Source organism: Ranitomeya imitator, chromosome 3, assembly GCF_032444005.1.
Source record: "Ranitomeya imitator isolate aRanImi1 chromosome 3, aRanImi1.pri, whole genome shotgun sequence".
NCBI lineage: Eukaryota > Metazoa > Chordata > Amphibia > Anura > Dendrobatidae > Ranitomeya > Ranitomeya imitator.
The window spans coordinates 787,942,013-787,956,520 of record NC_091284.1 but is presented as its reverse complement, the minus strand read 5'-3'; the positions used below and the strand labels follow the sequence as shown (position 1 = coordinate 787,956,520).

Here is a 14,508-nt window from a genome sequence, read left to right as displayed (position 1 = left end):
ACAATGGAGGTCTATGGGTGCAGAACCGCTGCTGTTTTACAAAAAGAAGTGACATGGTACTTCTTTTTTACCGCAGCTAATCAGTGCGGTTTTTTTTTTTCAATTCAGGACCATGTGCACAGTGGGTCCTGTTTTCCATAGGGTACAGTGTACTGTACCCTGCATGGAAAACAGCCGCGGAACCGCAGCGGCAAAACCGCTGCGTTTCCGCGGTAAAAAACGCACTGTGTGAACATGGCCTTAGTGTAACCTAGCACCGATTGTTATCCATGTTGCTCGCTAGTGATGTCTAATGGAAAAGAGCAGCTTGGATAGATTTTGTTCTTGCATAGAAGAAATACGGTAAGCAAAATAAAAACAGAGACAACCCCCTCCCCCCCATCAAAAAAAAAAGATTTCAACTGGATACAAAAAAAAATAAAAATAATAAAAAGCAATCAATTATTTGTGTACTCAAACGCTCTCCCGCACACACAAATAAATATATATGTATGTATGTTTGAATGAACCCTTAGGATAATATGATTGGGGCGGGTTTTTCTGCCTCTGATTGTAACCAAGAATTTTGAAACTCAAAGATTGGAATTTTTCAAAAAAGTTCATTAGAATTATTAAGCTTTATTGACATAAAACTCCAAAGTTCATTTAATGCATTAAAAGGCAAAATTCCCACAGCGCAAAATAACGGCAGATTTTCCACTGTGTATTTTCTTGTGGAAAATACACTGCATTTTATAGTGCCAGCAAATGCTGAGGAAAAATATCCTCAATATACGGTAAAATCGACAAGAGCTTTAGGTTTAAGATCATGTCAGTATATGGTGCAGATATAGGGGCAAGTTACACATCTTTGTCGCACTCATATCCGCAGCAGATTTTATGCTGTTTTCAAAAGCATTTTCAATTGGCAAAACTGGATTTGGATTAAAAAGGAAAAAAAACTATTTCTGTCTATATTTCCTCTTTTGGTTTCAGCTAGAAAACAAAAAGGAGATTTAAAAACTTCTCTATGGAAATGAGGCCTATAACTCAAGTAGGTAAATGAAGCCTAATCAAAACAGTGAAGATGACCTTGTTGCCCACAGCAACCAATCACAGAGGAGCTTTCATTTTTCCAGAGCTATTTAACTGATGAAAACTTAGCTCTGATTGGTTGCTAAGGGCAGTGAGGCCTGCTTCTCTTTCCTGATAAATAAGGCCCATACATAATAAAACCCCGAAAGATTTGATGTTATCATTTTTTTATTTTACTTTTTCCTGGTGCCGTCTGTAATTCTTTCTAGTGTCTGGCTGCTATAGAAAAATATAAAAATCAAAAAGGCGTCTAAGGGGCTTCAAAGTGGCTCTCGGGACCAATTTATTACAGTCTCACTAATTAGAATAGACAGCCATAATGGACACCTTCGCTATCTGAAAAGGAGGCACAATGGCATTCAAGGCATCCAGTAAAAAGATAATCAGTGCTCTAAAAAAAGCAACACCATGGCCCCGACTCATCATTGCCTTTATGCCTGTTTTTTCTCTAGTTTTGCACCTGACTCATTATTCTATTTGTGTCTTTTTAGAAGTCTATGTTATATGCGCCTGCATGTTGTTTTTTCCCCCGTTTTGTGGGCGGAGCTTAAAGGGGCATTTCCCTCATCGAGATCGTATCCCAATAAGGAGTAGGTGTAATAATAATAATATTAGCAAATACCTCCAATTAGAAATCTATAGCACCAAAAAACTACCTTCACACAAGGTCAGTAAAAAAAAGATAATTTTATTAACCAAACAAAGAAATATATATATATATAAAATACAGTGGGAATACACCTAAAGCACAGGAATAGGCGGGCTACCCAGGCATGAACCCCATAAGTAAAAGTATCATACTAATGACAACCAAACCATATTAACGCAAATAATCTGACCCCCAGACGAAGCATTTCGGTGCAAAACGCGCGTCGGGTGTTGGTGGGTCCCCCAGGAGTGCCCCATTTGGTAATTATATCATGATTTTGTACTATTATACACTGTTAGTATTTATTATTGCCTAATCTATTTTCTGCATATTTGTACATGGTCACTTGTACAATGATTATTTGCGTTAATATGGTTTGGTTGTCATTAGTATGATACTTTTACTTATGGGGTTCATGCCTGGGTAGCCCGCCTATTCCTGTGCTTTAGGTGTATTCCCACTGTATTTTATATATATATTTCTTTGTTGTTTGGTTAATAAAATTATCTTTTTTTACTGACCTTGTGTGAAGGTAGTTTTTTGGTGCTATAGTTGTTTTCCTTCATGGTCTTCCTTTTGAGGGATTTATTTTGGTGTTGTATCCAATTAGAAATCTAGTATAGTTTTTCTGATTCGCTATGTCTCTTTCCTCATGTGCAGGCATTGCAGGACCTTAGGTATCCATCGTTACGACCACTAGGAACTGTCAGTATATCAATGGTCATAACCATGGATACATAAGCAAGGTCCTGCAATGCCTGTACATGAGGAAAGAGACCTAGCAAATCAGAGAAACTATATTACATTTCTAATTGGAGGGATTTGCTATTATTATTATTACACCTACTATTTATTGGGATAGGATCTTGGAGATGGGAATATCCCTTGAATGATTCCAGATATTTTTGTCTGATTAATTAATTGCAACTTTTTAAGTCACAAAATTTTTCGCAGCTCTGCTGCGGTGGAGTTTTGTGCATCTTTTCAAAAAGCCACGTGTTTTGCGACTTTTCACTTAAAAAGTCATAAAAATGGTTAATGACAGGAGAAATGTTTTTTGCACCATTTTGATGAATTTCATGCAATAAATGGCAACGAGACAAGAAAAGAGATGTAAAGAAACCCCGTAAATAATGAATCAAGCCCTAGGACAACAATTAAAACCAAATCATACAATATAAACACTATAAGGACAAAGCTATATAACACTTATCTGAATCCAGTGATTAAGTTTTTTCCCCCAGTCCCATTAGCCCCCCAACATCCCACGTGCCTTTCCACCAGCAAAGTCTATCATGTTGGTAAAGAGCTCACTAATAATACCAGCATGCTCCTGTATAGGAGCCTCCGGTGTAATAATAATCTTTATTTTTATATAGCGCTAACATTTTCCGCAGCGCTTTACAGTTTGCACACATTATCATCGCTGTCCTCGATGGGGCATGTGGGAGGAAACCGGTGTAACAAGTCAGGTCATGATATTTCTTCCTCCTGGATCTTCCCCATCACCTGTGAGTGATATTATTGAGAAGTGGAAGGAAATACAGCAACTCGGCCACGAAGTGGAGACCCCATAACCATACAGATCGGGGTCACTGAGGGCAGAAAAGTCACCAACGCTCTCCTGACTCCATAACTGCAGAGTCCAGACCTTCTCTGGTATTAACATCAGCACAAACACTGCATGGCACACCATTTGTATTTCATATGCCACAAAAAGTGGCATTTTGTGGCCAGTGGCTCTTATATCCAAGCACAATGTGTTGAAAAAATAAGGTTTTGGGTGTTTTTTTTAATTCTAACAAGAGACTTTTTATTACATATGTTTTAAAAATCCCCCAAAAAAGGCTTGATCAAAAGAACTAAATAAAAAAAAATCAATTAAAAATGAATACAAAAACATAAAAACTGCTGCATGATAGAATTGTAAAATAAATGAAGTAAATGTAAAAAAAAAAAAAAAAAAAGTACCGTACTATAGAAATGATGTAAAAAGCATAAAATATTTTACATCTAATGTAAGGTTGATCTGGAAGTTTACAGAGACTTTACCATCATGCCAAAATAATGGAAAACGGCATGAAACTGAGGGCGGATTGTGGGTGTGGGGATTCTTGGGACTCTCACCAACGTTACCCACACATAAAGGAATATTGGGGTCACATGATAATTCTTGCAGTCCAGGATTTTACACTGGAACTCGAGAGTAAATCCTCAAACAATATTATTTTTTTAGCATCAGCATTTCCAGGAATGGAAACTACAGGCACAAAATATAACCTTTTCTGTTTATTTTTTATTTATTATATTTTTAATCTGGTTTATAATAAATAGTGACTGAACTAGAGGAAACCTTACTGCTAGATTAATAAAGTCTGACGATGGCAATAACCGCCTATAATATCCTTTGTTTTCTTACTGCCTCCATATTTGTACAAACAAAGCCTTACAGAGTGCAGCCGTGCCATGCCATTGTGCCCGCTGCCGCTGGCATCCTCGCTAGTCGTACAGTGACAGCGGCAGGCACACGGCCAGCAGGAGGAGGCACGGCGTGGTGACAATGCCTCCCGTTCACAGCCCACGTCAGGCAGATCGGTGACAGCAGATACAAGCGCTTCATTCTTTTCAGCTGATCCATCAGGAACGAATTCTCGGCCTGTCACAACATGCTGCCTCCCATCACAGCAGCTCAGCTGAGCAGTCATCTGGCCAGTAATGAGAAGAGGCCAGCGTTCCAGCATTATTTCCTGTTATCAGAAACTGTATCCATGCAGAATCGTTACATTACACAGCACACTGAATACATGGAGATTGATCAGCTCCATTATGCAGGACGATGGGCCGCTGTACGGAGATGGTTGCAAATCTATATCAAAAAGGTCAGATTTACTGTAGAAATTAGAATTTGCAGTCTAATAGAAATATATATTGCGAGTGTGTGATATATATCAGAGCTGTGGAGTCCGTAAGCCAAACCTCCGACTCTTCAATTTCCATGACACCGACCCCACCAAAATGGGCTCCAATTCCACAGCCCTGATTATATATATATATATATATATATATATATATATATATATATATATATATATATATATATATATATATATATATATATATATATATATATATATAAATTTTATTTTTAATAAAGGCTTATACGGTAATTACAGTCAGGACATATTTGGCCCACGATGCCAGGCAGGCCCCTCACCCGGGATTGCATTTTCAACTTTATCGGCATCCTGAACGCGGATACAGTTATAAGCAATGATGGAGGAGGAAGCGTCAGCTGACCCTCCCTCCGCGCCTGACGTCTCAGCACAGCGAGCACGATACATCATTACAACACGGCCACCGTCCCGTGCAGTGAGGAGCTTCACAGCGCCATCATACTGTATGGAGCACTATGTGGGGCCATTATACTGTATGGAGCACTATGTGGAGCCATCATACTGTATGGAGCACTATGTGGAGCCATTATACTGTATGGAGCAGTGTGTGGGGCTATTATACTGTATGGAGAACTATGTGGAGCCATCATACTGTATGGATCACTGTGTGGAGCTATCATACTGTAGGGAGCACTATGTAGGGCCATTATACTGTATGGAGCACTATGTGGAGCCATCATACTGTATGGAGCACTATGTGGAGCCATCATACTGTATGGAGCAGCGTGTGGGGCCATTATACTGTATGGAGAACTATGTGGAGCTATCATACTGTATGGAGCACTATGTGGGGCCATTATACTGTATGGAGCAGTGTGTGGGGCCATTATACTGTATGGAGAACTATGTGGAGCCATCATACTGTATGGAGAACTATGTGGAGCCATTATACGGTAGGGAGAACTGTGTGGGGCCATTATACGGTAGGGCAGGGGTGTCAAACTGCATTCCTCAAGGGCTGCAAACAGGTCATGTTTTCAGGATTTCGTTGTACTGCACAGGTGATAATTTAGTCACCTACACACATCATGATTGCAGCACCTTGTGCAATGCTAAGGAAAGCTTGAAAACACGCATGGTATGCGGCCCTCGAGGAATGCAGTTTGACACCCCTGCGGTAGGGAGAACTGTGTGGGGCCATTATACGGTTAGGAGAACTGTGTGGGGCCATTATACTGTAGGAGAACTGTGTGGGGCCATTATACTGTAGGGAGAACTGTGTGGGGCCATTACTGTGTGGGGCACTATGTGTGGCCATTATACTGTATGGAAAACTATGTGGGACCATCATACTGTACGGAGCACTACATGGGGCCATTATACTGTATGTAGGGCTGAGTGGGGATTACAGTGTGAGAATCATACTGTGATGCGGTTACCATACTTTGCTGGGGTGGTTGAGGAAGGGGGGGGGGGGGGGGGGGGGAGTACAGTAGGGTCATCATACTGTGAGTGTAGAGGAATTCACTGTTGGGCATGTTTTTAGCAACATACAGTACATTATTATCTGCATTATTCAAGTTTTTTTTTACCCTTTGTTATTACATATCTAAATTAGGCTATTGGGCCATATGCTTTTATCTAATTATATTATAATATTCCAATATTTATTCTAAGATCTATTCATTAAAATGCAATTTGCTTTGTGGGACAACCCCTTCAACTTTGTTTCTGAGGATAAGGAAAAACTTCCTCAATTATAGACATTTTCTTTTTTCCTAAATATCTTGGCCTTCTGTGCATTGGAGTCGGACACCCCTGCACTAGGACCCTCAAACAGTTTGAAATCATCGGCATCCACTGTTTTCAATGGAACCTGACCATTGACTAATTTATATGGGGGACTCCGAACTCTCACCTGACAGATGATATTGGGGGAAAGAAAGATCAAGCAGTTTACCTAATCCTTTTATTCTATGGGGGAGATAAGTAGCTGCCAGGGGTGTTCGGCAGTGGCTTTTTTCCCCCCACTGAAAACACATGAAAGCGAAGCATTCACGTGCTTAGGGGAATCTCCGCTATAAAGCACCACTTAGGCTACGTTCACATTTGCGTTGTGCGGTGCAGCGTCGGCGACAACGCACAATGCAAATGTGAACGCATGCACAACGCAGAATTTTGTGACGCATGCGTTCATTTTTGCATGATTTTTGGTGCAGAAAAAACTGCATCATGCAGCGTCCTGTGCGCCCTGACAGTTGCGCCAAAGTGACGCATGCGTCACAAAACGCAAGAGCAACGCATGTCCATGCGCCCCCCATGTTAAATATAGGGGCGATTGACGCATGCGTCGCCGCGGCTGCCCCCGACGCTGCGCCGCACAACGCTAATGTGAACGTAGCCTAAAATGAAATCCTTTCCGAATATCGCTGCAGGTCCAGCACATACAATCACTGACGATCATCAGCCCATCACCGAGGGCAGCTCCGTGCTCCAATACATTTTCCCAACAGAGACCACCACAGGCAATCTGGAGTATTACACCACCCCATTCAAATCAATGCACGCACATGGTCGGTCTCAGGTCACCAGGGAGAGATCTGCTCTGACTCAGAGAAGAGGGGTCCTTGGTTTAGGATATTCCTACCAGGTACAAATAAAAGATTTGCGCTACCCCGCTCCGGTGTCCACGTCAGTACCACTTACCAAAAGGGTCAGGGTAGTGCGAACTTCCTTAGCCCGCCACTCAAATAATGGCAACCCAGGTGTCTCTTGTGATTACTAGGCCCCCCATGACATTACAGGGGCATAGTGCTGGCAAGAGGTGCCCTGGTCCTTCTGTCACGGAGCACCACTGTGGACCAGGGTAGTGCTCATCTCTGTAAGGGGCATATTAAAGGGTTATTCAAGAGCAAATTATTTCTAATCCACAGGATATAAGGCATAACTTACTGCTCAGTGAGGGTCCGGCAGCTGGGACCCCTCGCCAGCCTGAGAACAGATCGCTGCAGAAACCAATCATGAATGGAGTGGTGGTCCATGTGTGTGTGACCTGCACCCCATACATCGTCTGTGGGACTGCTGGAAATAGTGGACTGTTGTGAACGACCGCAGCAGGCCGGACACATTGAAGCCTCAGATGCCACATTACTATGTGGATCTATTCATCCAGAACTGCCTGGTTCCTGGTCTACGCTGCAAACCGCAACAGAGGCAGAAGAAAACACACAGGACAATGTGGCGAGGGGGTAAACTACTCCACACAAAAAAGAACGTGTCATTGTGGGGCTGGTGGCACAATACAGCAGGTATTGATAATCAACAGAATCTAGTTACCAACCATGGCCTCATACAGAATCTACAAACAAGAACGATCTCATGTACAGGAAAAGATACAACAGGGACGCCTTTGTATGGAAACAATGTACAAGCCGGATACTGGTGCACATTACTAAGTGCCCCTGCCCATAACGCACAGCTCATCCATTACCACGTGCCCCTGCCCATAACACACAGCTCATCCATTACTACGTGCCCCTGCCCATAACACACAGCTCATCCATTACTACGTGCCCCTGCCCATAACGCACAGCTCATCCATTACTGCGTGCCCCTGCCCATAACGCACACCTCATCCATTACTACATGCCCCTGCCCATAACACACACCTTATCCATTACTACCTGCCCCTGCTCATAACACAGCTCATCCATTACTACCTTCCCCTGCCCATAACGCACAGCTCATCCATTACTACGTGCCCCTGCCCATAACGCACAGCTCATCCATTACCACGTGCCCCTGCCCATAACACACAGCTCATCCATTACCACGTGCCCCTGCCCATAACACACAGCTCATCCATTACTACGTGCCCCTGCCCATAACGCACACCTCATCCATTACTACGTGCCCCTGCCCATAACGCACAGCTCATCCATTACTACGTGCCCCTGCCCATAACGCACAGCTCATCCATTACTACGTGCCCCTGCCCATAACACACAGCTCATCCATTACTATGTGCCCCTGCCCATAACGCACAGCTCATCCATTACTACGTGCCCCTGCCCATAACACACACCTCATCCATTACTACGTGCCCCTGCCCATAACGCACAGCTCATCCATTACTACGTGCCCCTGCCCATAACGCACAGGTCATCCATTACTACGTGCCCCTGCCCATAACGCACAGCTCATCCATTACTACGTGCCCCTGCCCATAACGCACAGCTCATCCATTACTACGTGCCCATAACACACAGCTCATCCATTACTACGTGCCCCTGCCCATAACACACAGCTCATCCATTACTACATGTCCCTGCCCATAACGCACACCTCATCCATTACTACGTGCCCATAACACACAGCTCATCCATTACTACCTTCCCCTGCCCATAACGCACAGCTCATCCATTACTACGTGCACCTGCCCATAACACACAGCTCATCCATTACTACCTTCCCCTGCCCATAACGCACAGCTCATCCATTACTACGTGCACCTGCCCATAACACACACCTCATCCATTACTACATGCCCCTGCCCATAACGCACAGCTCATCCATTACTACGTGCCCATAACTCACACCTCATCCATTACTACGTGCCCATAACACACACCTCATCCATTACTACCTGCCCCTGCTCATAACACAGCTCATCCATTACTACGTGCCCCTGCCCATAACGCACAGCTCATCCATTACTACGTGCCCCTGCCCATAACACACAGCTCATCCATTACTACGTGCCCCTGCCCATAACACACAGCTCATCCATTACTACGTGCCCCTGCCCATAACACACAGCTCATCCATTACTACGTGCCCCTGCCCATAACACACACCTTATCCATTACTACGTGCCCCTGCCCATAACACACACCTTATCCATTACTACGTGTCCCTGCCCATAACACACAGCTCATCCATTACTACGTGCCCATAACGCACACCTCATCCATTACTACGTGCCCCTGCCCATAACGCACACCTCATCCATTACTACGTGCCCCTGCCCATAACACACAGTTCATCCATTACTACGTGCCCCTGCCCATAACGCACAGCTCATCCATTACTACGTGCCCCTGCCCATAACGCACACCTCATCCATTACTACGTGCCCCTGCCCATAACACACAGTTCATCCATTACTACGTGCCCCTGCCCATAACGCACAGTTCATCCATTACTACGTGCCCCTGCCCATAACGCACAGCTCATCCATTACTACGTGCCCCTGCCCATAACGCACACCTCATCCATTACTACGTGCCCCTGCCCATAACGCACACCTCATCCATTACTACGTGCCCCTGCCCATAACACACAGTTCATCCATTACTACGTGCCCCTGCCCATAACGCACAGCTCATCCATTACTACGTGCCCCTGCCCATAACGCACAGCTCATCCATTACTACGTGCCCCTGCCCATAACGCACACCTCATCCATTACTACGTGCCCCTGCCCATAACACACAGTTCATCCATTACTACGTGCCCCTGCCCATAACGCACAGTTCATCCATTACTACGTGCCCCTGCCCATAACGCACAGCTCATCCATTACTACGTGCCCCTGCCCATAACGCACACCTCATCCATTACTACGTGCCCCTGCCCATAACGCACACCTCATCCATTACTACGTGCCCCTGCCCATAACACACAGTTCATCCATTACTACGTGCCCCTGCCCATAACGCACAGCTCATCCATTACTACGTGCCCCTGCCCATAACACACAGCTCATCCATTACTACGTGCCCATAACACACACCTCATCCATTACTACGTGCCCCTGCCCATAACACACAGCTCATCCATTACTACGTGCCCCTGCCCATAACACACAGCTCATCCATTACTACGTGCCCATAACGCACACCTCATCCATTACTACATGCCCCTGCCCATAACGCACAGCTCATCCATTACTACGTGCCCCTGCCCATAACGCACAGCTCATCCATTACTACGTGCCCATAACGCACACCTCATCCATTACTACGTGCCCATAACACACACCTCATCCATTACTACGTGCCCCTGCCCATAACACACAGCTCATCCATTACTACGTGCCCCTGCCCATAACACACAGCTCATCCATTACTACGTGCCCCTGCCCATAACGCACAGCTCATCCATTACTACGTGCCCCTGCCCATAACACACAGCTCATCCATTACTACGTGCCCCTGCCCATAACGCACAGCTCATCCATTACTACGTGCCCCTGCCCATAACACACAGCTCATCCATTACCACGTGCCCCTGCCCATAACGCACAGCTCATCCATTACTACGTGCCCCTGCCCATAACGCACAGCTCATCCATTACTACGTGCCCCTGCCCATAACGCACAGCTCATCCATTACTACGTGCCCCTGCCCATAACGCACAGCTCATCCATTACTGGGGGCTTGCTGGAGACCCCACCTGCACCCCCCATACATTTCACCCCTGTATACCGCGCTGCCTTTGTGATGGTGGTGATGTCACGTGTGGCAGTGCCCACCATTGTCCCCTCTTACCTGGGGCTCCACCATCCAGCCTGCCCATGCCGCCCCCGCGTCCTCCTGGTACCGGAATGCGGAGTACACCGGGATCTTGTGCTCGGTGCTGTACAGCGTGGCATAGCGCTGCTCCCCCTGGTACCGCTGGCAGATCTTCACGTTTGCCGGGTGGCTGAAGCCCTGGGGGGGGCTGCTGTGGTGGAAGAAGTCGTTGCACTCCGAAAAGCCATCCTCACCCTCATGCACCAGGCGGGCGTGCAGGGCGCAGGGCAGAGCCGCCAGGCAGAGGAGCAGAGCCGCCGTCATGTTCCTCGCTGCGCACAACCGCACACTACCTGCCCGGCCGGGGATGGAGGAGGAGGAGGAATGAGCGGCCGCTCCCTCCCCCGGTGCACGTAACCGGCCGTGCTGCAGTATCAGGCGGACTGCGGGCGCGCACAGGCTGCTGGGAGATTCCTCTCTGCTCTGTCAGGAGGATGCAGCCTGTCACTGTCCAGGGCAACAATGCTGCCTGCCAGGGGAGAGGGCTGCCCAGGGCAACAATGCTGCCTGCCAGGGGAGAGGGCTGCCCAGGGCAACAATGCTGCCTGCCAGGGGAGAGAGCTGCCCAGGGCAACAATGCTGCCTGCCAGGGGAGAGGGCTGCCCAGGGCAACAATGCTGCCTGCCAGGGGAGAGAGCTGCCCAGGGCAACAATGCTGCCTGCCAGGGGAGAGGGCTGCCCAGGGCAACAATGCTGCCTGCCAGGGGAGAGGGCTGCCCAGGGCAACAATGCTGCCTGCCAGGGGAGAGGACTGCCCAGGGCAACAATGCTGCCTGCCAGGGGAGAGGGCTGCCCAGGGCAACAATGCTGCCTGCCAGGGGAGAGGGCTGCCCAGGGCAACAATGCTGCCAGCCAGGGGTGAGGGCTGCCCAGGGCAACAATGCTGCCTGCCAGGGGAGAGGACTGCCCAGGGCAACAATGCTGCCTGCCAGGGGAGAGGGCTGCCCAGGGCAACAATGCTGCCTGCCAGGGGAGAGAGCTGCCCAGGGTAACAATGCTGCCTGCCAGGGGAGAGGGCTGCCCAGGGCAACAATGCTGCCTGCCAGGGGAGAGGACTGCCCAGGGCAACAATGCTGCCTGCCAGGGGAGAGGACTGCCCAGGGCAACAATGCTGCCTGCCAGGGGTGAGGGCTGCCCAGGGCAACAATGCTGCCTGCCAGGGGAGAGGGCTGCCCAGGGCAACAATGCTGCCTGCCAGGGGAGAGGGCTGCCCAGGGCAACAATGCTGCCTGCCAGGGGTGAGGGCTGCCCAGGGCAACAATGCTGCCTGCCAGGGGTGAGGGCTGCCCAGGGCAACAATGCTGCCTGCCAGGGGTGAGAACTGCCCAGGGCAACAATGCTGCCTGCCAGGGGTGAGGGCTGCCCAGGGCAACAATGCTGCCAGCCAGGGGTGAGGGCTGCCCAGGATAACAATGCTGCCTGCCAGGGGAGAGGGCTGCCCAGGGCAACAATGCTGCCTGCCAGGGGAGAGGGCTGCCCAAGGCAACAATGCTGCCTGCCAGGGGTGAGGGCTGCCCAGGGCAACAATGCTGCCAGCCAGGGGTGAGGGCTGCCCAGGGCAACAATGCTGCCAGCCAGGGGTGAGGGCTGCCCAGGATAACAATGCTGCCTGCCAGGGGAGAGGGCTGCCCAGGGCAACAATGCTGCCTGCCAGGGGTGAGAGCTGCCCAGAGCAACAATGCTGCCTGCCAGGGGTGAGAGCTGCCCAGAGCAACAATGCTGCCTGCCAGGGGTGAGGGCTGCCCAGGGCAACAATTCTGCCTGCCAGGGGTGAGGGCTGCCCAGGGCAACAATGCTGCCAGCCAGGGGTGAGGGCTGCCCAGGATAACAATGCTGCCTGCCAGGGGAGAGGGCTGCCCAGGGCAACAATGCTGCCTGCCAGGGGAGAGGGCTGCCCAGGGCAACAATGCTGCCTGCCAGGGGTGAGGGCTGCCCAGGGCAACAATGCTGCCAGCCAGGGGTGAGGGCTGCCCAGGGCAACAATTCTGCCTGCCAGGGGTGAGGGCTGCCCAGGGCAACAATGCTGCCAGCCAGGGGTGAGGGCTGCCCAGGATAACAATGCTGCCTGCCAGGGGAGAGGGCTGCCCAGGGCAACAATGCTGCCTGCCAGGGGAGAGGGCTGCCCAGGGCAACAATGCTGCCTGCCAGGGGTGAGGGCTGCCCAGGGCAACAATGCTGCCAGCCAGGGGTGAGGGCTGCCCAGGGCAACAATGCTGCCAGCCAGGGGTGAGGGCTGCCCAGGATAACAATGCTGCCTGCCAGGGGAGAGGGCTGCCCAGGGCAACAATGCTGCCTGCCAGGGGTGACAGCTGCCCAGGGCAACAATGCTGCCAGCCAGGGGTGAGAGCTGCCCAGGGCAACAATGCTGCCAGCCAGGGGTGAGAGCTGCCCAGAGCAACAATGCTGCCTGCCAGGGGTGAGGGCTGCACAGATTAGTAATGATGCCATGAGTGAAACAGCTGGCAATTCTTCCAAAGTGTGCTATGGTCAATATGTGTATCAAAATTACCTGTGCCAGGTGAACTGAGACGCCTATACAAAGTCACGCAGCTGCCTGTGCTAGTAACCTAATGTGCCAGATGGACAGGCAGTGGCTACCATGTGCTATGGGCAATGTGCACATCAAAATCACCTGTGCCAGGGAAACTGTCTCTTCCTGTTTACAATGTCATGTCAGCTGCCTGTGCCAGGGGTCTAATGCACCAATGTCTATTGCTCCAGGGGAACTGACAGATGCGTGCTGTGCTGTGGGCGATGTGTGTATCAGATTCACTGCTGCCAATTACCTACATTGGTCTATAAGTGTCATGCCAGCTCCAGTGCTACAGGCTATCCCATGCCAGGATGATGGGCTGGATCCACCCTGTGCTGTGGGCAATGTCCCAGGAGTATTGTCTCTACCAGTCGGTTAGTGCCATGTTACCTTCCTGTGCCAGGGGGAAGGCAGCTGCCACCCTGTGATATAGCTTCGCTTGCAATTGTATTTTCCATAGAGAAACTGAGTTATGTGTATTTGCTGCCACCATGGAGCCTTATAGTGTTTCATTATGACAACCCCTGTGTGTATGCACTAATAGTAGGGGCGTAATTATAGTTTGTGCAGGGGTTGCATTTGCTCCTTAAGCCTAATGGACCAAAATGTCGTTTTGGACCTTATGAGAAGACCAATACACTTAAAGACCGATGATATTTGGGGGCCATGTTGGAAATTTTGCATTGGGGCTCACAAAATTGCCTATTAGGACATTTCAGCATTCCCATTCACTGCTTTAGACCACCTTCCACGAGCCAGAATTGTCCCTTTATCTTCTATCC

The 14,508-nt window shown here is 48.7% G+C and overlaps 1 protein-coding gene across 1 annotated transcript in view; it reads right to left on the bottom strand.

Annotated features, from left to right (window-relative positions):
• Positions 1-11,574, bottom strand: part of ENDOD1 (endonuclease domain containing 1) — a 41,457-nt gene extending 29,883 nt beyond the window's left edge. The window contains exon 1 of the mRNA XM_069759175.1: positions 11,170-11,574. Within this exon, the coding sequence (XP_069615276.1) occupies positions 11,170-11,457 (288 nt within the window). The 5' untranslated portion in view covers positions 11,458-11,574. The remainder of the gene's footprint in view (positions 1-11,169) is intronic.
• Between the last annotated feature and the right edge of the window lie 2,934 nt (positions 11,575-14,508).